The sequence below is a fragment of the Elaeis guineensis genome, chromosome 10 (genome assembly GCF_000442705.2).
Source record: "Elaeis guineensis isolate ETL-2024a chromosome 10, EG11, whole genome shotgun sequence".
Lineage (NCBI taxonomy): Eukaryota > Viridiplantae > Streptophyta > Magnoliopsida > Arecales > Arecaceae > Elaeis > Elaeis guineensis.
In genome coordinates this window covers 78,220,857-78,244,419 of record NC_026002.2, presented here as the reverse complement: position 1 = coordinate 78,244,419, position 23,563 = coordinate 78,220,857, and the positions used below count along the sequence as shown (strand labels likewise).

Below are 23,563 nucleotides of genomic sequence, written 5' to 3'. Positions count from 1 at the left end.
ATAGATATAAAATATCATAATTTTTTCAAAAGATAGAAGCATTTTCGTTATACAAAATTTTTAAACGAAAAAAATCAATTTATAAAAGTTAAATATACGTTAAAAAGTGATAACTACGTGGATCAATCGGATGAGACAGTGCACTCCAAATCAGATTTTCTACACCACTTGTGGTGCACAAAGAATTTCGCATAACCGAACATAGATAGTTGCTGCAGGTAAGCCTATGAGAAAAATGTAAGAACTTGGTGTAGGGTAAGCTTGCTGCTTTCAAAAAACAATGCTCAACTACACTTTTTGGTCGCTTAAGGTGTAACCTTTTGAAATTAATCTTGATTTCAATGGATGTCCCATAACAAATAACTGAAAGCTTTTGTTGAACAGCATAATATCAAGACCCATGTTTCATATCACACTCTAAAAATGCCGGAGATGGATGAAAGACCAGATATCCGCAGACAGCAGGCTTTAACAGGTGCACGACCACTAAGTTCCACCGAGGAAACAGATCACATAATGAACATGGCTAAACCATAAATCTGAAATAAGTGACAGTACTTATCATTTGTTCACCTCAAATCTAGGAACTACGACAGTCCATTATGGGACTCTGCCTCTTCTGTTTCTGGTAGGAGTACTGAAAAAAAAGAATAGGAATATTTATAAATTTATTGGCCTTGGTAGCACAGCCTTGTAAAATACCAAGCGTGAAGAAACAAAACAGAAATAAGAGCACCAAAAACAGTGATCTTTTTCTTCTTTAAAACAAGCCCAAGACATGACTGAGATGAGTCTTGCGACTACACCACAGGAGATTCATACATTAGTTTCACTAATACACCATGAAAACCAGTTAATCATAGATTTTCATGATAACTCTATCAACAAATAGATGAAATCTTACAATTAGAATATAAGATGAGAACAGGAAGCAACCTCCTGAACCAAATGAAAATACCTGACATGGTAGAGTTTTACAGAGGCCCTGTTGTGCTCTGATTTTTGTGAACGTCCCACAAGATATGCCAGGATGAACACTATGAGCTGAGATGGAAAATTTGGCAGCTCGGTTTGTATGACCGCTTGGTTGCAGCCTGCTCAAACTTCTTCATGATAGATTCATTCTCTTCCACGCCAGTCTGAACAAAATACCGTATCCACCAGGATGAACTCCGTAGTTTGGCCTACATGTAAACTCTCAAAATGTCATCCTCAAACGAATGCAAAAACACAAAAATGGATTTACTGACTCCTTTTGTCATCAGAGTTTGCAACAGCTCAAAAAGTATGAATGGCATTCTTAGTGTCAAAATAATCAGTCACAGCAGAATGATATATCAGTGTCACCACTTTGAGAATGATATCAGTGTTGCCACTTTGACAATGCTTTGGACGTGCTCTGGCCTTTCTAGAAGATTTGGTGAGAGAAAAGAGCAATAAAAAACTGTGGGGCTTGTGATGAATGAAGAGGTTGGCAATATTGAATTTCAAGTTCCATGATGAAAGCATTTGTCAGAAGAAAGTGGGGAGTAGATAACTAGGAAAGGAAGGTGCATTACTAGAACTTCTGAGTCCTCATCGATTGTAAGGGACTAGATGAGCTAAAGAAAGGAGAAGAGAGAGGCTGACAGCACGGTGTCTCTTCAACATGCAAGTCTGGGTCTCCTCCCCCCCACACTAAAAAAAAAAGGCCAAAGATAAAAGCAAGCCAAAAAAAAAAAAAAAATCATATATTAATCTTCTCAGGTAACAAAATCTATTTAGTCCAAAAGGGAAAAATCAAGAGACCATTTAGTACCATTAGCTTATACCTTTCTTACCATGATCAAATACCCTGCTAGTATCTGCAATCACATTTTCTGACAAGGTCATCAATACCAGTTTATCTCAGAAAAGATATAAAGCCTAGAAAATAGGAAAGACCTAAGTTTTCTAAGATCTCAGCCAAATTATAGGAAACAAGATTTCCAAAATCTCAGTTAATCTAGTAAACCTAGCTTAACTTTCATGTTCAGAGAGCGATTTGCATAACTAATAATTAGAAATCAATTTATGATTCTAAAAAGGCAAACTAGGAAATCTTGATCTTATTTGGATATCATATTAGCCAACATATCGGGATTTATCAGTTTACATCCTCTGATATAATAAGGGCTGAGATGCGAGTTACATCAGGACTACCCAATACTGATAACAAACCTATATCTCAGCATAGATATTGACCAAGGTGAAAACCTGGATTTCCAAGTAGTTATCACTATCAATTCTAATGATGAAATGAATTATGTTACAATATGACACAAGCATAGAGGTAATTATGAAAATAATGTAGCTGGAAGTGATACAGGACTTTTAACAACAGAATACACAATGGCATTATGAAATTCACATTCAGCACGGTAGTGCACAAGCCTATTGAGAAGGAAGTTAAAAAGTGATTCATACTAGACAGGAATTAAAGATATATTTAGAAAATAAAAACAGTGTCTTAACAGCACCATCTAGATCTACAGGTTGGAACACCTAACTATTATGTTAGTCATGCATATTAATGGCAAAAAGATGGATCAATCAATATACATACCGGCCTTCCAAATTTTGACAGCTCAGAAACCTTAGCTCTCTGCTGACCTGGATAGCCTGCAAACGGAATGAAAAGAAATGAGATAAAGGATGAATATCTAATCCTTTCTATCAAAGAAAACCTAGAGGGACACGAGAATGAACTGAACTCAGAATTCCCTGATACATTGTCGATTTAATCAAAGTATGCTATGCCAACACTTCAAGATATTCATCAAGCTACAGCTCTTAAAACATAAGTCGCCATGAGTCAACTGAAGCATGTATCTCCCTGCATCCTCTCAAAAGAATGTTCACCCAATGCTCCCAAATGTTCCCAAATATGGAAAAAGTACACAATGTAAGATTTACACTGGTTTGCAAATAATGAAGCTTGGTGATAAGGCCGGACAAGGTTCACGAACTTTTAAAACAAAGAATAGTTACTTTCAAAATGCCAATGCCAAGTGAAAGGGTAAAAATTTGGATATTCGCATAAACCTCTCTGATCTTGAAAGAATAAGCACGCTAATAAAGCTATCACTTAAATGTTTTAATAAGTTTTTTGCTTCTTGAAAAAGGTGATGACCAGTAGCCTTTGTGTTGATAAATAATATCAAAGGTATAAATCTAGATGAAGAATGATATAAACCTCTTTGAGAAACACAAATGGAGAAGGGGAGACAGAGAACTCCCAAGCATGGCAACACATCTCAATATGATATGTGCAACTAAACAAACTATATGACCATAAACAGAAAACAATATCATGCACTTCAGGATATAAATAGAAAACCCATGGCAGATCAAAAAGCTCATTTACTCTCTCTAATCAGCAAACTAGCAAATATGCTACTCTTTAGGGAGATGACAGATCCAAACTAACTGCTCACAACAAATATACCAACATAAGGCATGGCTCCGCAATTCATGTCCACTTAATAGCACAGCAATACGCATCAAGCTGCTGCATAGGTTGGAACTCTCAAAAACAATGATTCTTTCCATTTCTAAATATTATAAATATGGTGAATCATATTTTTATGATGTAGGTTTTCAATGCAATTGGCCTATCTTATATTTGAACTGAAGGTACACATATGTATGTGATATGCACATGCATACACACACCTCAGATGCAATTAATGCATCTTGAAAATAATAGAAGTCAATCGTCACTTTGCCAGTTAAACGACCAAACATGCAGGCACACCCACAAATATGTAGTTTTGAACTGTAGCATGAAAAACAAGGCATATATAAACCTGAAAATCAAAAAAAGAAACCATCTTTTTAACAAATCCATGCAAGCTAAAAAATTGTATGAAGTGTTTGTGTGCATAGCTGGATTTTCAATCTTTGCATACACAAGCACACCTGCACACTCACACACCTGTTTTCGAACCATAACATGAACAAGGAGGCATGAATAAGCATGCTATTTAACAAAAGCCACCTTTTAAAATTTCTGCGCATGGATGGGTTCTCAATCTACTAACAAAATGTGCAAATGTTTGTGTGTGCATGTCCTTTGCCCCAAGTGTATTGATCTTCTTCATTGACCAAGTGCCAAGACATTTAAAGAAGCTCTGGTGGTTCCAAAAAGCGAATCATCTAAAAGTGTGTAATAGGTCAAAAATCACCCATTCCTTAAGTGTAATAAATTGGGTACTTAAAACCAAAAAAGCAGAATAAAATCCTTCCATCAGGAATGTGATACTTCCTGTAAATGGGCCATAACCATAATCAACAGCCAACAAGTAGTAAGGACTATTTATATGGGATCTATTCAATGAATCTTTCTCTGCCTTCATTACTACAAGAAGCAGGAAGCCCTAGTCAAAGCAACCCTTTTCATGACCACGCGTCCTCTAACATGTTAAATTGTGGTGTGAAGGACAACCTCGCAAAGGTTGGTGGCCCTATATTGTAATTTTTAGATAGTGGTCCAAACATTTTCTGTCCCAGTTTAACAATTCAAAAACATGGCAATACAAAGCACCAAAGACAAGCCTATGCTGGTAATAAGAACACTAAATTAGAGCCATAGGAGTTAGTCTTGATGCATGAAATATGAACAGAAAGTTTTTCTCATCATTCTACTTCTGCTTATATAATTGATTCAGATTTGCCATCAATTCCTGTCCAAGCCAAATCCTCCAAAATGAACAGTTTTTAGATCTCTTATTTTAACTCACTGATCTTGGTTCTATACAAAAAAGATAATGTTTCATATGTGAATTGCTGTAAATTAACTTAGAAAAGTTGGAAAGATATGAATTGCTCTAATGAAAAAAGATGTCAATGGATTGCATACATACCAGCAAATATAACAAGACCATCTGCAGATACCCTTGCCAAATCTGGAAGGGTTGCGTTAAGATACTTCGGAGATAAGTAATCCAGCGCATCTGACACTATGACAAGGGAAAATGATTTTGGTCTGTATGGTAGAGGAAACTTGATATCAGCTAAACGGACAAAGCCTTTGTGCACAAGGGTCTTGCAGATACTATCGACATCCTCCAAGTCATAAGGTTCCACACCCCAGGCTTCAATGTCATCTTCTTTCAACAACTTAGCAACCACTTTACAGGTCTCAGGGCCTACATGCAAAACTTTACGCATGCTGTTTCCATATGCTTTCTTTAGAATGGGTATTGCTTGTAGAATGTCTGATGTACAGGAACCTCCTGAAGATAATAGAGAGATTGATTGAAAACTTGTAGGGAAAAGGGGATAATCTATTTGAAAGGAACTGATGTAGCATAAGATACAGCACCAAAACTTTCTTCCCCTTGGTGCAGCAATAATATCAAATATTCTAAAATACCCATGAACATGCTCAACTACCAGAATTTATCCTGTTTGTTCACCAATGAATCTTTAATGGATAATAGTAAATGCTGGAAACTTGGAACAACAGATTGAATCCATAATCCATAATATCAGGCTGATGTAGCCAGCACGTGACTGATCAAAATAATAATAATGTTATCATAGAGTAATAAAAAGTAGGGCATCTTAGTGCACGAGGCTTCAGCCACTGCAGGGTTTGAGCAGGGTCCGATGTATGCAACCTTACCCTTGCATACAGAGAGGTTGTTTTTGTGTTTCAAACCTGTGACACCCAGGTTATAATGGAGCTATCTTACTACAGAATAACATCATGACAGAATTTACACCAGAATATCTAAATATCAGAAAAAGTTTGGACAATTTGTAGCAGTTATGTTATGCCAATACAGAACATTAACTATCCACATGTGACTTAAAAAGGGAGCAAGGAACAAGCTCCATCATTGCCTAAATGTTTTAACTCCATAGAAAATTGGAAACAGATAATTATGAATTGCAATCTAGGACCCTGACCTTGTAACTAGGCCACAGGTAAGACACCTGGAAAGGATTATGATGCCAGTAATCATGATCCACCTGAGATGCCCTATTAGATAGCTAGACAATTTGCACTATATGTTGCACCTGCTGCATTCATTATTATTGGTTGCATATTAAACTTTATAAGACTGTATCTAAAAGATTCAATGCGTGCATGTGCAGTTAACAAACATGTATAGCCCTCGCATATAAGACCATCCTTGAAAATGACAATTGAAATTCTTTATCGATGACAAGAAATAATCTGCAAATATTGACTTCTCCAACAAATTACTTACAACCATCTGATCACATCTTAAATCATCAACATATTCACATATCTGTAATTATATATCAGTCATCAGCTTGTATACATATACATCACTGTATCCTAGTCCTCAAATTTGGAGGATGTCATATTGCAACTTTGGATGTTATAATCGGCATTTGCATATCAGCATGTATACAGAATTATCAAAACTCAGGCATACTTCACAGTTTCTCACACCATAAAGATATATCCTGACTCCAAGAACAATGTGCTTGATATTTGTTTATTTCAAATGAAAGACTGTTGTATGCTGAGAAGCCCCATAGGCATCAGATTTTTTTAAAAAAATTATTTGACTGAATAGCTTGTATTGTTAACATAGTGGTTAGGGTCAAGTTTAAAAAGGCATATTTGCTAAAATTACAATATGTCTATGAAGCTAGATAATATCACAGAATATCCTAAAGTCATAATACTATGTTCAAAAGTTTCAGCACTTCTTAGAACTTAAAAATTATGAGAAAACACTGAAGAAAACTGTCACAAGGAACAAGTCAAAAAAGGATGCAAAGAACAGGTTGGGTCTACGAAAAGGTAGGTTATTGTTGAGACATTTTTTCACAAGGATATATAATTTATAAACCAAATGGAAATAATGTAGAATGTTTTAAATTGTCAAAAACTTGACAAGAAACAGAATAGAAAATTTTGTAGGCAGTGAAGGATAAAAAAGACATCCCGCACAGATTTAGCGGCATCATCTGTGAAACCAAGTTTTGAAATCTTGGGGTACAGAGGCATGTTGATCAAGTAGCAGTAAGGTAGGTGGAAAAGGTATGCACCTCATATCATTTCAACGTTCTCTGGCACAAACAATAGACCTGTGTCAATGCAGATCAATATGGATCAATACTGCATATGTACATGTGGTATGGGGTGGTATGTTCAGCATTTCAAAATTTTGATGAAACACATGCATATTTTCTGGCAAGCTAACATATCTACTTATGAAGGTCGTCTTGAGCCCATATGATAGTTGGCCTTTAATTTGATCCTTTTAAGCCTTAAATTTTGTTGATACCTTATCCACGAGAAAAATCATGGATAGTCGGCAAGCCAATATTTGGTGCACAGCATTGATTCATAATACTGGTACTGGAGAGAGTCAAAAAAAACAATGATGTAAAAATATCTTAAGCAAGAAAGAGTTTTGCTTTTGCCAAGCATGGCAAATCTTTTACAAGGTGGAAGATGCTTTGAAAGATTTGTGTAGTATACAGAATTACGGTGCAATTGTATCCTTTCACTGCACATTAGCTTTGGTTGGGGAATCAGAGAGGTTGAATACAAAGTGTTGAATATACTTGCCATGAGCGACAAATGCAAAGAATATCTATTTACACAACAAATAGTTTGCCATTTAAAAGAATGACAAAGCAGATGATTGTGCATCTATTATTGCAAAGGAGGTTGATTTTCATAAAATTCAATCCTTGTAAAATAACACCAGATAGAAAAAGGAGGTAAAAGCTGCAGTGGGCTGGCTTCAAATTTGGCAAATGCATACACACACTAGATTGGCTATTCCAGCCAACCTAAATAACCAACATCTAGTATTGCTTATGACAGAAACACTTTGGCATTACTTTGGAGTCTCTGAGGTAAACTTGGTAAAAGTTGACATTTCTGGCACAAAGGAAAGTTAAAATTCAGTTTTATCTATAAGCGTTATAATTATGTCGCATGAATCAAAATAAATACGAACTCCAGGATAGCTGTATAAAACAAATTCCATATAACAAGCCAGATAAGTCCAATATAAAGAGATGCCATGAAATGAACAACATAGAAAGGAGACAATGAATACTGTGCTAGACAACGACACTCTTGAACACCACTGAACTAGCAAATAGTAACTCAATGGACAATAGACAATGGCTATGGTAAAGGCAAAGACATCCACCTTCATCCCTGCTTATAGCTTCCCTCTCGCTGGCAAATCGACCTGGTCATTGCAAAATAATAACTTCAGCTCACATATAGCGGATTTGAGGCATTAATCTATGCAGAAAAAGCAATTAAATGAGGGAAAAAGTTTAGCAATATTCTATCTTAAAATAAGTGGACTTCCTTTCTGATATCTATATTTGACAGGGAATCCGTACGGACCTGAGTCTCTATAGGAGTAACCAATGAGAAGAAAAGCACCCTGAAAGCACCAAAACAAACAAGCTAATCAACTTCCAAGCTTTTGATCCCTACCCGTTGAAGCATTGAGTCCGTTCAAAAGCAAGACTTGGTTGTATATCAAAAATTAACATACCACAATAACCAGCCCAATCGATAGTAATGGAGGCGTTCGTGATTTCTGATGCAGTGAGCTGACGAGCGGAACGCTTCCACCGTCAGCCAAGCGTCGAGACGGATTTGCTGCTCTTCTTGCCGCCATGGCCTCTGTTCTACGAACCGGCAATATTACAAGCTCTTACGCTGATCGGAACAAAAGAAACCCGCAATAAGCACAAGAACTGCTCTCTGGTACAGATCAATGCCCGTAAATCAAGCCGAGGTAGCAGTAAAGAAGCAGTGTCTAAAAGAGGAAAAAAAGAGACAATTATTGCGGACAATCTTTAAAAAGTACTTGCCAAGACGACCTAAGAACAATATATCCATAAGAAACGTGTAAAAGCTAGAAAACTTTAGCAGAGAGCAAAATAATACTTCCATCGAATTGATCAAAAAGCCCTTCCAGGCTCAACAATTAGATCCTCCGTATAGTTAGACAATCGCGTGACATAAATCAAAGGAAATGATGAATTAGCGGTCAATCGAATTCATGGACCAAGCAATCGGAATGCACGACGTAACATATGCTCAAACAGACGGGAAAAAAAAAAAAACAGAAAACCGAAGCTTGTCGATTTTGCCAGCAAAAAAATCGAGATCGAAGAAGTGGAGTCGGAGGATCGGGCAGAAGAATACCTCCAATTGAGATCTGGGAGGCCTTGTTGCAGATCCGAGAGAGGGTTTCCTTTCCTCGCTCTCGGCTTTACGAGAGCAAAGGCGAGAGAAAGAAGGGCCGCTACAACTCGGACGCGGTTCGAGCTCCCCAAAACCCAGCGGCAGGGCCGTGTGTCGGTGACCCGATCCGGCAACGGCGACATTACTCATGGTTTCTGTGTCGACAACCATGTGATGTTGATCGAATGGACGCGATCTCACACGTGGAGGACATCACGGCTCAGTCTGGTATCGGGTCATTTGGGCGGGATGAAGGCGCGCGAGCATGACTCGACCGGCTCGCAGCGCCCTCGTCCGGTATTGCTCCATGCGAAGGCGCTATATTCCTTATGATGTTCCACGCGTATGTGGTGCTAGGTGACCAACCTATGCCAGATTAGTAAACAAGTGTGTACGACACCAATCATTTATGTATGAATCTTGATGCTTATTTATGCAATCAAATAATCCTAATTTATAAGCATGATTGCATTTGGAGAGGCATACATGAAAATAGAGTTTTTGGACTTTAAAAGAAGAAACTTCATCATCATGTGCTCGATACAAGCTTAGCGATTTATTAGTCTAAATGTTCTATGAGGAGAAGGATTGGTGCAGTCATACTTTATCCATCATAATTCAAATCAACAGAAGTAGCTGAGCACAAAATTGGGTCCATCTTGGATTGGTTTTGCAATGAAGGCAGAGCTTTAAAAAGATCATGCAAGAAATTTCATATGTACGTAGAAAATGGTTCACGTGGATGATTTGTACTTTTGTTCACAATGTAACTCAAAAAAAAGCTATCTTGCTTTATTTTTTTGCTCAGAAGAAAAATATGATGCATACAATTGATGTGATAAGAAAAAATTAATAATTGAATATATTTCATATGCTGAAAGATGTTTGCCATAGAGTTTCTTTTTATTTGATTCCTTGAGAATTTTAAATTTTGATAATTTTTTTGTCTAAATTTTTACAATGGAGTTGGACAACAAGAATGTCGGAAACAACAATTTAGCTTGCGCAATATAGGAATTATGGAATGATGGAAACCTCATTGCATCTCGTGAATGGTATCTTTATTCCTAGAAGACTATTCAATAATTAGCTTCAACTCTCATGGAACAATGTTCATGGTGCTACCAATAAGAAACATAATTCATAAATGGTTCACCATATTCATTCAATAAATTTTTCTTGTTTATGATCAATCGTGCAAATCATAACTAGATGATTGAAATTGAAATTTGATATGATAGATCGGGAGGATTCACTTTAGGCAGCTAAACTGCTGCTTTTCTTTTATTTTGTAATAATATTATGGACTATCTTGGCAAATTATTAGAATTGTCGCGCCTCTCCAACCTTTTTTTTGAATTGATTGCAGTTTAGATGGGTTGTGAGGTTTGTCAAGGACATTGAGTTGTTGGACGGTAGGTGGATCAAAAAGAGATTCTACCGTGATACTCCAGCTCAACACTTCATATCACCAAGCAAGCGCGTGCGATTTGAAGGACGCAAGTGCGCAACCCTTCCTTGTTTCAAGTATATATGGAAGCCGACAGGAAAGCGGTATTCCTACCGAACAGCAGCGAACGAGGAGGGAACTCAAAAACGTCCGACCGAGGTTGCAAACTCCCGAACGGCGGTCCCCGTTTCTCTTGCTCCCGAATTTTTCCCGGTCTCGGCGATGCCCTCCATCGATTTCACTCCGCCTTGACGACCAGTCCAATCCTAAAAGGAAAACTCCTTGATGGCGGAGAACTCCACCTCTCCCTCCCCCCGGAAGCTCCTCGGCAACCCTAGCGGCGGCGGCGGCGGTGGCGGCGACTCCATCGCAACCCCCAACCCCCAAAACTCTAATCTCCCCTCCCCTCAGATCCCCCCATCTCCTTCTATCAGCGACCTCTCCCGGATCTCCTCCCCGCAAATCCCCCAAACTCAGCCCCAAATCAACCCCGTTGCCCCCCTGGATTACGCTTCGAAGCAGTCACTGCAGCCCCAATCCCAGCAACAGCATCAGCTCCAAGCCCAACAGCAGCAGCAGCAGAGCCTGATGTCGCCTTCCACGAGCTTCCAGCTCCAGCAGGGCATCCTGAGATCGGGTTCGATGTCGAGGATAAACCAGATACAGCAGCAGTATGGCGCGGCGTTGGCGGCCAGCGCGATGCGGCAGCAGCACACCAGCGCGTATGGCGGGCAGATGAACCTTGGTGGCGCGCAGATTCAGCAGCAGCAGCAGCAGCAGCAGATGGCTGCAGGGATGTCGAGGGCCGGGACAATGGGACAGGCCGGGCAGCTGTCAATGCTGCCTGGGCAGACCGCGGCGCATCTCAATCTGCAGGCCCAGATGCTCGCGCAGGTAATCGGTTGCTCTTGCTCCACGTCCAATTCGCTCATTTGGATTTCTTGGACAACAATGTTTTATTTTGAGAACTGTATTTGTGATGAATGAGTGCTTCTTTATGTTAGTTATTTTTCTCTAATCATATTAAATGAGAGTTGGATTTCTGATGCTTTTTTTTATAAATCCTCGTTCTTTTACATGCCAATTAGATGGTAGTCTTTATTATTACTGGTTTTTTCCTGTAGGGAAAAACAAATAAGTTGATTGGAGAGCCCAGATTTGCAACTAGAATCTGGGAACTTCTGGTGCAAAGCATGGGAACAAAATAAAACTGAAGCTTGTGAGGTTTTCAAAAGTGTGCTCCATTTTCAAATGAACAAACTAAGGGTGAATTGTTTTAAAGTTTTTGACTGCTTGCGAATTTGTTTTGCTAATTGTAGTAGGTGTGGTATGAAGAGCTATTTAATTTCTTATATACTTACAGCCAAGGCAGAAGATGGGCTTAGTCCAAGGTACGCAGTTTCTTCCTGGTAATTCATCAGGGCAGGCATTGCAAGGGATGCAGACAATGGGTGTGATGGCTTCGCTAGGTTTGAATCCACAGCTAAGAGCTAATGGGCCTCCATCATATGGTCAGCAGCGTTTTGCCCAGGGGCAAGTGAGGCAGCAACAGCTATCGCAACAAATGGCTCTCTCATCTTCTCAGGTATGCCTTCAAGCTTACTGCTATTTTTTATGAATCTTTTTGTGTGGTGAAGAACTTGTTCCATGTGACAGGAGTGATACATGCTGTCTTTCTTCTATGACCCACCTGCATAGATTAAAGGAGCAAGTGTCGCTACCTGTGACAGCTTTCAACTTATGCTTTGATTTATTTCCCTATTTAGGTCATGCAATAGTTGTATATAACCCATGACCAAAAGAAAAGTAGCTGTACTATGTTTTTTTTTTTTTAAAAAAAAAATGCTGATGAAAACAAATTCTGATGCTCTAATACAGGGCTCATGCAAAGTTCAAAACATTTAATCCATAAGACTTAGTGTACATGGTATCTATGAGGCACAGGCTTGGATATGGATATGATATGATATGGATTCGTCAATATGACAAATCTTGAAAAATGTAGAATGCAACAGGTAGGATAGGTCAAAGAATATACATGTATTTTACATCCATAGATGCATAAATGTAGAAATATGTACATGTATATGCATATACAAAGTATTCATAAAACATAGTAGGCTATCAAAATGATATAAGGCATACTTGATATAGCATTAGATTTTGAAGCTTATACATTTAATCATTGAAATCCATGGACACCAATCCATATTTTGTATTTTCATATTAACATCATTTGACTGCAAAATTGATCATTCATGATTTCATGGTTAACATTTAAAATAAAATAAAATGCCTTTGTCCCTCATTAGTGGATGCATTTGGGGTACTTTTTTTACATTTTTAAATTATGGGATACTTGACATAGCTATTGGACATGATAGGTATCCTACAAGTATTGGTGTTTGATATGCATTCAATATAAACATGGCATGTGATTTAAAATATCAATGCTTCATAGATGGTATATTATAATTGATTATGAACTATTCTAGCTGTCAAGCTTAAAAGATAACTAAGTAAAAGGTATTGAATAAATGTTAGATGTTTAATGAAAGCTTTGCAAATGTCATGTCACTGTTTCTTGATTTTTTTTGGTGCTTGACTAACAAAAAATTGCGTGAAATCATTCATGAGTTTTTTCCCTTGTCTATTTGTTTATATGTGTGTATTTAAAACATGATAAGTAATTGTTGGAGTTTTGCCATTTGTCTTCTATTCCTAATTGCTCTCAAGGATAGCAATTTTGATCTAAACCTATTTAACTAGTCCTATTGGGTCCATCATTCTTGCCAGGTTTTGGAGTGGATCAAACCAACTTTTTCACTCACAGTAAATGACATTTAATACCAATATTATATTTATAGTGTATTATATATAAGGCAAAATCTAAGATCTGCTCTCTCTCACAGATTCCCCAAATTACCTCTCCTCTCTAATCGCTTCTCTACTTTACCTTGCAATCTCCCTGATCTCTTACTCTCTTCCCTTATCTCTTCCTGTCCTCTCTAATCCCACCCTTTCTCCCAATCACTACCCTGTCTCTTGTCCTGATCCTCCATCTCTTGCTTTCCTCTTCTCCTCCTCCTCCTCCTTTTCTTCCTCCACCTCTTGACCCTCCTCCTTTCCTGTTCTCCCTATCTCTACATCATCATGGCCTATCAGCCTCACCTTGTTCCAGCCCATCAAACCCCCCCCCCCCCAACAACAGTTCAAGATTTGCAAGCATCTCCTTGTGGTGGTCCATTGCCTGTTGCCCCATCAAAGGCCCCATTGCCATGCCAACATCCCTCATCCATCTTCCAAGACATGTGGCCATAGCTTGCTGCCCCACTTGAAACGGGTATCTTCTTTTTTATTCCCCGTTGTTCACATTGTTGTTAAGATCTTATGGTTCATGATGTAGATCTGACGATTAGGATCAAAATGGACCTAAATGATTTAGATCTCATCCTTGAATTGGGATTAGTTCAGGCTAATAAGATCTAGATCTATGAGGGCACGTTTTGGTGCAACGGTAAGGTTGCTCCACTGTGATTTGGATGTCATAGGTTCCTAACATTGGAAGTATACTCTTTACATGTGGGGGTAAGGCTACATACATTTGACCCTTCTCGGATCTTGTGGGGGTAGGAGCCCTATGTACTAGGACACCCTATTTATAAGATCTAAATCCATATTATGGATCACATAATCCTTTAAATCTAAGGTCCAACACCATCATGGCATTTAGTTAAATCATGTGGAACTTTATTTTTGATAATTTATTGACTTTCGACTTTTAGAATTACATATTTATCACTAGCAAGCCTCATGCATGCGAAATGAGAAAGCCCTTTAGGTTTTCAAACTTCCAAATGGTGAATAAAGAAATGTGGAGTTGATGGAGTTAAAGAAAAGAAGCAAATTTTCATATTTTTATAATTATTTGTTAACAAATAATTCTTTTTTTCCTAAAATATTTAACTAAAATGGTCGTGGCATTTATGGGTAGTATTTAGATATCTTAGGTAACTAATACAAGATGTTCAATTCAATAGACTCCTATTTTTGGGCTTATGATGGTGGAAACTAGTCTTTTTCTATATGTGGATTTTTATTTTCATCTACTTTTGAGTTGACTCATTTTTTAAGTCTCCATTTTTCCTTTGTATTGAAGAATTTTTTAAAGAATCAGAATAGATTCTTATGATCCATGATCCAATCTGATCTCATTCCCTGTGTGGTTTACAAATTGATCTTATCTTGTCCCCAATTCCCTCTTTACTCATCGTAACATTGTTGAGAGAGGAACTGTAACCTGCTGCCGCTGGCAGGTTGAGATAGATTAGGTTCAGACTGATGGACCCTTGATAGTATAAATTGGCCTCTACTTGAATCCAATCCAATCTGACCTGCTGCCATCCTTGATCACTCTTTCATTTACTGTTGCTCTTGCTTCATATCATTCCATAATAGGCCAGCCCCTTTATCATCATCCTTAAAATATGGACCCCCATATATAGGTATGGTGGTCGTGTTGCCGCTTTTTTCACATCATCCTCAAAATTCATGCTAGATGCATGGTTTATAATTTAAGCCATCTAACATTTATCATGGAAACTCTTAAGTGTGGAGGCATGGAATGAAGTCAGGGTGACGGGTGGATGGAGTTGAACATAATTGTAGTAGAACTTGAACAGGATGGTAGCCTTAAATGGAATAGAATGTTCAAAACATAAGCTACTTCATGACTGAGATTTGCAAGGCTATGCAGCATTTTTTTAAATTCAGGGTGACTTGTTATCGAATGCTGTTGATTGATTACCAGATCCAAATGCACAATAACTATGTGCATTCCTCTTCTGTTTAACAAGTCATCAATGTGTTTGTTTAGAAACATGCTGATAGCTTTATTCAGTTTAACTGCCTGAATTTACAACTATTACGTTCTATTGTCTTGTATTTCTTTGAAATAAACAGTAATATTTATAACTGAATCCATCTAGCAGAAGCTCCCTGGTCAAAGCTTACCGAGGACACCATCGCTTGCAGCAATGAGCTCCCAGTTACCTGGTTTAACTCAAAATGGGCAATCAGCACTGGTGCAGACAACTCTCTCTCAGCAGCGGCAGCAGTGGCTGAAGCAAATGCAGCCATCAATGGGTGCACCAGTTTCTCCTTCCTATCACCTTCAACAACAGCAGAGGCAGCAGCAACCCTTCTTGCCACAACAACTGTCTTCATCTCAGCTGCATCAAAAATCCATGGGCCTGACCCAACAGCAAATCTCTCAACTGGTACAACAGCAGCCGCAGCTGGGTGCTCAGCAACAGCAGCAGCAGCAACAATTGCTTCAGCGACAGCAGCTGCAACAGTTGCTACAGCATCAGCAGCAACAGTCTCCAAGGATGCCTGGGCCTGCACCCCAAAAATCTTTGAGTTTGTCTGGATCACAACCGGAAACACCTCCATCTATGACAGGTGGTAGTTCAAGTCAAGGAATGGAAGCAACGGATCAACTTCTTGGGAAGAGAAAGATCCAGGATTTGGTTTCACAGGTGCATTTTCTACTGAGCTTGGTGATGGTTTAGCTATCTAAATTAGTTCTAGATCTTATTTCTATACTGATGACAGATCAAAGAGCTAAGTGCCTCTTGCACGTTGCTGGCATGAAATGTATCATGTTGGGAAAAAAGATTAGTCACATTTTAGGTACAAGATATAAAATCACTTAGTTCATTTCCTGGCGACCCAGTGCTTACTGCTGGTACATCCCAACATGGACCAACAAAGGCTGAAACATAAACCATTCAGGAGATTAGTACTTTAGGATCATTATGGGGCAAACTTTTTTTTTTTTTGACTCTAAATGATTAAGTCAATGAAATGTATCAGCAAATGTAGTCAAAAATCAAAATCACATTGTATTAAATGAGCGTGGTAAGATGAGGATGGTAAAATTGATGGATGGTGAACTCAGGAAGGAGAGCATTTATTACCAATACATTAGATGGAATTATTTTTATGGGCAACTGAATGTTTACGATCATGTGCAATAAAGGAAATAATGCATGTCAATGTGAAGGCATTTAGAGGCAATAACTCTCTTTCTTGTTTTCTATCAAAGCATCTTTCTTAAGTCATCACTTTAAATGCTTCAGGCTTTGATGCAATGTATGTTAAATTTATTGTGATTATATAGTTTATTTCTTATCTTTTTTTTTTTGACGAGAGACTTAATGATCGTGTGGTATAATATACAGGGCCATCTTTTTCTTGTATTTCTTTCTTTTTTATCCCTTAAGCATGCATCTTAAAATGCTTTAGGCATTCATTTATTGCATGTTGAATTTATTTGATTTGTGCTGTTTATTCCGTATCCTTTCAGGTGGATCCCCTATGTAAGCTGGATCCTGAAGTTGAAGACCTTCTTTTGGAGATGGCTGACAACTTTATTGATTCAGTAATGCACATTTTTTCCTTCCCCTAATACAGTATACAACCATGCTGTGGTCATTCGTAGTGAAATTTAATCAAACTCCCCATCTTCTATTTCCTTTCTTTGTTCTGAGTAATATGTGACCAATTGCATTATGAATCCTGTTTTGTTGTGAGATATCCATCCAAACTGTTGCATAGTTTCTGGGGAGATTGTGCAAATACCTAACAAGATTGATAGCTAGAAAAAAAGGGTGGCCTGGTGCATGAGGCTTCTGCCATTATGGGGTTTGGGTAGGGTCAGATGTATGTGGCCTTGCCTCTGCACATGGAGAGGCTATTTCTGTGTTTCAAACCTCTGACCTCTAGGTCACAGTGGAGCAACTTTACCACTGTACTAAGGCTCTCGGTCAATAAGTTTGACAGTTAAATATACCAAAATTCAATTGTAAGTCAGGACCAGTCTTCACTTAGTCTAAAGAATGCCATAAATGAACCTTATCTAGTGCATTCTCACCTTTCTTTTCTGTCACTGCCCATTGACTTTACAGGTTGGGTTATGTATGATCTTACTCTCAAGGGCACAGCTGGCTAAATGATTCCGAACTATGGGCCTTTATAGTTTATACAAGGATTTGCAGTATTTTGGGAGCCATTGTCTCTGTATTTTGCTTGCATAGGAAATCTTAAATGTTTTACTTGGCTGTAGTTATATTACATACAACAAATGACATCTATTATAAATTTGTGTTAGTAACTAGGATACTTTATCCATTTTGATGTTAAGGACTAACAGTGCAATCTTTAATCTGGCTTATCAATTTTTTGTCCTTCTCTCCTATTTCAACAATTAAATTTTGGTGATTCCTTCTCTGAATGATTCTAAGCTTCAACATTCAAAATGTATAGACACGAAAACCAAAAAAGAATATGTGCAGGCACGTTGAATCCATAGAGGTGGGTTAAATGTGCGATTATTACTCAAAATTGAAGGACATAATCTTGTAAATATAGGTAGTGGAATCTGTAAAATGCTTGTCGAAATTGCTTTTGAATGGAAACTAAAATCAAGTATTTAAACTAGCTGGCAATATCAGTGCTCAAAAAAGTAACCAGCTTACAACTTAGTGTGTAAATAACAGCAGTTCTTCAAAAGTAAATTCTATGTTGCCTCTTCAGTTTTTGTGGTGGTTTCACTAGTTAAGTTGTGTCATTGATTTTGTGTCTGCTCAGTGCATCATGCTTGTGGTGGGTTTTCAGTGAGTGACACAGCATCCACATTTTGCTGGGGACTAGTGAAATTGTTTTGTCATATGATTCATAAGCAATGATAAATTTAATTCATGTACGTCTGATTTTTCTGTCGGCAGAAACTACTTATCCACATGAAAGAGTTCCATTCATATTCATATGAAAATTTTATCAGTTCTGTTAAAATCTGCTTTTTATGTTGTGAAAGTTTACCATTAATATTGAATGACAACAAATTGGGCACCTTAGTGATGATTCATACATAACAGGAATGCTATAGTCTCTAATGCCTAAACTGAAGTAAGCTAAATATTATTCCTTATATTATCATAATGTTTTCAGAAACATGATCCAACAGCAATGGCACAAGGAAGAAAACTAAAGGATGTACAGCATACACCAGGTCGAGAAGAAAAATATTTTAGATCCTCCAGCATAGAAATGTAGATCTCATTATACAGTTTCACTAAAATAACATAGCTTTTCACTATAGTTAGATACAACATTTTTTTTATAGCATGCCATTGCTTCATGTCCAAAGAAAAATGAGTTGTCTTCTAGATATACGTCTCTGGATGATACTCGCCAAGTCATTATATATGAGTACACTTTGTTCTTACAGGTATATGAATGTGTCTGTTATTTCTGCCAGAAAGGTGGTTTTGCTTGGAGAACATTTTTTTTACACATGTACTGAAGCTAATGTAGACTTTGGATGATCTGACTTGAATGAGTCTCGACTCAATCATTCTTGTTAGAGTAGCTATTAGTATATGTGGACCAAACACTATCCTTTGTAGATTGGCTAACTTTTAAAATTCATGTCACCTGTTTTAGTCTTTGTTTTCTAACACTTTGAAGAAGTCATATTATCTTGCACATTCATTATGTGTACTTCAGAATTTATGCTATCCTTTTTAGTAATTGTTTGTCACTGTTTCATGCTGGGTTACCATGCAATTTAGCTGCACTTTGACCAGCTAATATTAGCTTGGGTTAATTCCCCTGTTATATGCCCTTTCATTTGCATTGCATCATATATGTTTTCTTTCATCTTGTGGCTTGTAAATTATTCTCCGGAAACAAGCCCCAGTTATGGGTCATATTGGCCATTGTCAATTGTCTTATATTTTTTTTATACTTACTGATTTGAATTTGGCTACTTTCAGGTTACCACATTTGCATGCAGTCTTGCAAAGCATCGCAAATCTTCAACATTAGAGTCCAAGGATGTAATGCTGCACCTAGGTTTGCAACTCATTCATTACCATTTCTGTCCACTTGGTTTGCTTATAATAATTATTGAACTCAAATATTAACAGGTGATTTATGCTTTTATTTTTATTTTTTAATGCATACCCTTTTTATATGTTTATCATCATTTGTTCATATGAACTTCAAATGCTGATGATAGCAAATTTTCTTTTTTCCTTTCAATAGTAGCTTTTTTTAAGTGAATATTTGCTGTTTGATGTTTGGTATCAGCTCAACAAATTCCAAATGTAAGAAGGGAAAATATTGCTTCCCCATTGTCTGTTTCTAATATGTGATTTGTAAATGAAAATTTTAAAACATGCATTTGCTTTAAATTTGCTATTTTAATTTCCAGAATCTAATTGCTGGAAGATCTTATGCAGAGAAAAACTGGAAGTTGACTGTCCCAGGTTATACAAAGGAGGAGCAGAATCACCAAGGAAAATCCGTAAGTGTTCTTTATTTTATTTTTCAATTTTTATTCTTTTTTTGTTTAACTATTTGCAGCACAAATATACCTATGCATTCTTAGTCTGCTTCAAAATCTAAGCCTTTGTATCTGGGATACAAACAGAACCAAAATGTGTCGGGTCAAAGGGTACTTGTTAGTGTAGAAGCATTATTAGTTCCGTTTTTTTACTTGTGCAGGTAAAGTAGACGGTAAAGCTACCCTTTTGTTTATTACAAAAATAAGGCTTTGGAAGAACTGTTAGATGATCAATGCTTGATGCTCTTTAGTTTGCATATACCTTCTTTTGTTTGCATGCAATCTGCTGCTTATTTTTTGGCATATGATATTGTTCCAATGACATTTTCAATTGAAAGAACAAACCATATATCTTAAGTTAAAAAGAACAGAAGAAAGATGTGTTGCATGTGCTGTATTATTATTTCTTGATCTCAACATCCACCCCATCTTCTTTCTTAGTGCATAATAGGTTGGATGCATTATATTTACAAACCTTAGAAAAGTTGTATCAATAGTCCTGATGTCTGCCTTGCAGTGCAACTGTAGGTCAGTCAAATAGAGATTTGAAGTTATGACTAAGACTGGAAACCTCTCATTTTATTCTAGGATATGAAGTTAGTATACATCTTTGTTGTATCCTTTTATGTTTTCATATCCTTCCAAGGTTTTTAAAAGCTGATTATTGGAAATCTCTGTAGTTGACTGAGACTGAGATGGATGGAGATCTCGGTTTATCTCAGCTTAGGTGAAAGCTGGGGAACTTTGGAAATACTTAGTTATTTTCCCAGATCTTGGTTGATATATTGGAACTGAGATATAGAAATCCAGGTTGGTATGGTAAAATTGAGAAAACAGCCATTTTTAGGCATTGATATTGAAATTTAATACTTAAAGAAATCTATTTAAGGATAAATGAGTGAAAAATATCAGTGCATACATTGATACCATATCAGCCAATATTTCTGCATCTATCATTTTATTTCAGTCGAGATAATAATGGCCAGAATACATATTGTATCCATGAGTGCTCAATACTGATACAAACTGAGATCTTGCACAACATGAAAACCTTTCATCTTTCTTGTCAAAATTCAGCCTTTGCTAAGAGCATCATGTTCTGCTTGTGTTTGTTCATTAATGGCTCTCTATGAACTTGTTGAAATAATAATATAATATGCTATATGCGCAGAGTGTTGTATCATTCGAAGTAATGGCTTCAAGTTCTGTTGAATTTTGGTATAAATTTAAGAAAATAAGCGTAATGCACTTATTTTATGTTGGAATTGATGATTACATAACGGAAAGGAGTTTCTGATATTGAACTTGTAAATCATTTTGTAGATATTTGACATTTTATTCAGGTTTAACTAAGGACGAGTATTAGGGGAGTTCTGAGTTGGTTTGATTCATAAATTGTTCCATAAATCACGGATAAGGAAATGCTGGATAGTTGAGAGAAGCATTGCACTATTAATCGCAAAAGGTAGTTTGATGTACAATAGAAGACCAACCTTGGTGGAAGAGAAGCAATGGAGCCATTTTGTTTGATTGTGGAATGGATGTGGAATAAGGATCTGTACAAGTAGCAAGGATCATAGAAAACTAATTTGATGTAATGCAAGAAATTGAGCATGAGTGCTATGTATTTCATAGGTAAATTGATTAATAGACTAAGAAAGTAAATGCAGAATGTGATGCAGGGTTCATTTTTGAGGCTTAGATTATAAGCCAGAGGATCAAAAAGAAAAGCAATCCCATCAAAAGTTATCCAAAGAATCAGGGCCAAAGATTTCTTCGACTAATATGAAGAATGCAGGAAACTATTTTGGTGATATTGTATGTTTGCACATGCTTGCATTTGTTCATGTATGTATGTGCATGTTGGTTTGTGTTGCATTGAGTGGTTTAACATGAGGAGGAAGCAAATTTCGTATGGATGCATCGATGTGAGAGGATTAGAAGAACGTTATCAACTGGAAAGATAGGACATGAAAATGCAGCTCTTGTTGACTCTGATATTTTATGTTTCTATCATTAACAACTGTTGCTGCAAATGGTATAACATGAAGAGGAAGCAACATTGGATGATCTGCATCTTCATTCTGGTTGATTTTGACGTGAAAGTGCAGCTCTTTTTGACAACCATGCTTGTATGTCTTCTAATTTTAATGTTTATTGTGAACAAATAATTCTTCTAGCAAGTACGCAATGAGAGAAACATACGAAAGTGAGGAACAAAACCCTGGAGTTTGTTACTGGATTTTGAGCATGATTCATAAGCATGCTCTAAAAGTAAATGCCTATCTGCTGGTTGCATTGCTAGATCTTGTGCCGCTTGCTTGAAAGCACCATGCAGACATACTGCCCATTTTTATCCTTTGTATCTTGAATCCACTCTTTTTGTCCCTTCTTCTTCAACTGCAATTTTATTGTTTCTCTGTTTTCTTTTTTCCTTCTAAATCTTCAAATCCTTCAATTTCGCTCTGATATTTGTAAATATATCTGAAAAGCACTAGATTGTTTGCGGACACACTTTCTTTTCTTTTATGATTCCATGAATCCTGATGCATTTCTGTAACAATTGCAGTTACCTGTCGATGTCCACAAGAAACGTCTGGAAATGGTAGTTCTAGAACTTTTTGGTTGGCTCAACATGATTATGATTTACTTTTGTTGATATACCCTCGTTACCTTGAACATGCATGAGGTAAAAGTAGTTAATGATGAGGATGGAAATTTACATCAGGTACGATCATTGATGGAGTCCCAGCAAGCAGACAGAGATACGGGTGTTTCCAAAGGAACAACTAAACAGGTTGCAAGTGATTCAGCTAGTGATCATCCAATAAAAGCTTCACCAAGTTCCGAGCAGTTGTCCACTCCAGCAGTTGGCTCCCAAATGCTGCACAAAGTGCACCGGTTTTAGCTGTTCTTGTGCACTTCACATGCTTTCTACCTCAATTGCTTTTTGTTAGCGGGACCTGAAATGTGAGTGCCTTCACTAGGTTGAGATCTATATGTCTCTTTGATGACTATTTTGTGCCGTGCCTGAGCTCTAGTGTCACCACTGTACTTAAATTATGGGAGGCTCAGAGAAAGAGTTGCTCAAGTAGGTACTGGACTGAGAGCTGTTTCATGTCTCCAGCTCATTTATTTTATCATGTTTATGTCATATGTACTTCAAATAATCAAGATAGGAAACCTCTGTATAGTATTTTGTGAATAACCCATGTATAAAATCTTATAATTAGCAAAACAACAGGAGAACTCGAAAAGGCCATTATGTTGAAAAGCTCTATCAGATTGAATTACATTCATTTTGAGATACACACTGGAGCACTTGAATCTGGATGACTACAAGCTGTACTATTTTTTGAAAAACAGATAGTCGAGTGCCTTATTTTTTTCAGGTTCTAGGTAGCAAATTCAGTGCTACATGCTTTCTTTGGAATACGTGGTGATGATATCCTTGCTTTATTAGCGACCG

At 37.3% G+C, this 23,563-nt stretch overlaps 2 protein-coding genes across 6 annotated transcripts; one reads left to right on the top strand and one right to left on the bottom strand.

Annotated features, from left to right (window-relative positions):
• Positions 1-294: 294 nt before the first annotated feature.
• On the bottom strand, positions 295-9,334 carry LOC105052176 (probable pectin methylesterase CGR2). 4 transcript variants are annotated; one of them, XR_833325.4, is made up of 8 exons: positions 9,194-9,331; positions 8,535-8,801; positions 8,381-8,420; positions 8,175-8,216; positions 4,884-5,255; positions 2,585-2,640; positions 959-1,184; positions 295-637 (listed from the first exon to the last, which is right to left on the bottom strand). XR_833325.4 is itself a non-coding variant. In XM_010932910.4 (7 exons), exons 2-7 carry the CDS (start codon positions 8,658-8,660, stop codon positions 1,038-1,040), a joined length of 783 nt encoding a protein of 260 aa, XP_010931212.1. In that variant the 5' UTR covers positions 8,661-8,801; positions 9,194-9,331; the 3' UTR covers positions 728-1,037. The 4 variants fall into 4 exon arrangements, 1 of the variants encoding a protein (XP_010931212.1); XR_833327.4 differs by having other exon boundaries at positions 392-637; positions 8,535-8,746; positions 9,194-9,334; XR_833326.3 differs by having other exon boundaries at positions 392-637; positions 8,535-8,701; positions 9,194-9,332.
• A 1,438-nt stretch (positions 9,335-10,772) lies between these two features.
• On the top strand, positions 10,773-23,403 carry LOC105052177 (transcription initiation factor TFIID subunit 12b). 2 transcript variants are annotated; one of them, XM_010932911.4, is made up of 8 exons: positions 10,774-11,576; positions 12,046-12,267; positions 15,674-16,222; positions 17,053-17,127; positions 19,523-19,601; positions 19,991-20,055; positions 22,664-22,699; positions 22,823-23,403. In XM_010932911.4, exons 1-8 carry the CDS (start codon positions 10,968-10,970, stop codon positions 23,000-23,002), a joined length of 1,815 nt encoding a protein of 604 aa, XP_010931213.1. In that variant the 5' UTR covers positions 10,774-10,967; the 3' UTR covers positions 23,003-23,403. The 2 variants fall into 2 exon arrangements, with proteins under 2 accessions (XP_019709004.1, XP_010931213.1); XM_019853445.3 differs by lacking the exon at positions 22,664-22,699 and having other exon boundaries at positions 10,773-11,576.
• Positions 23,404-23,563: the final 160 nt, after the last annotated feature.

Coding starts and splice junctions, on each gene's coding strand:
- LOC105052176 (XM_010932910.4), bottom strand. CDS start 8,660: ATGGCGGCAAGAAGAGCAGCAAATCCGTCTCGACGCTTGGCTGACGGT. Junction 8,421..8,534: donor CGATTGGGCTGGTTATTGTG/GTATGTTAATTT, acceptor TGGTGCTTTCAG/GGTGCTTTTCTTCTCATTGG. Junction 1,185..2,584: donor TGTCAAAATTTGGAAGGCCG/GTATGTATATTG, acceptor GTTTACATGTAG/GCCAAACTACGGAGTTCATC.
- LOC105052177 (XM_010932911.4), top strand. CDS start 10,968: ATGGCGGAGAACTCCACCTCTCCCTCCCCCCGGAAGCTCCTCGGCAAC. Junction 16,223..17,052: donor TCCAGGATTTGGTTTCACAG/GTGCATTTTCTA, acceptor GTATCCTTTCAG/GTGGATCCCCTATGTAAGCT. Junction 22,700..22,822: donor ACAAGAAACGTCTGGAAATG/GTAGTTCTAGAA, acceptor AATTTACATCAG/GTACGATCATTGATGGAGTC.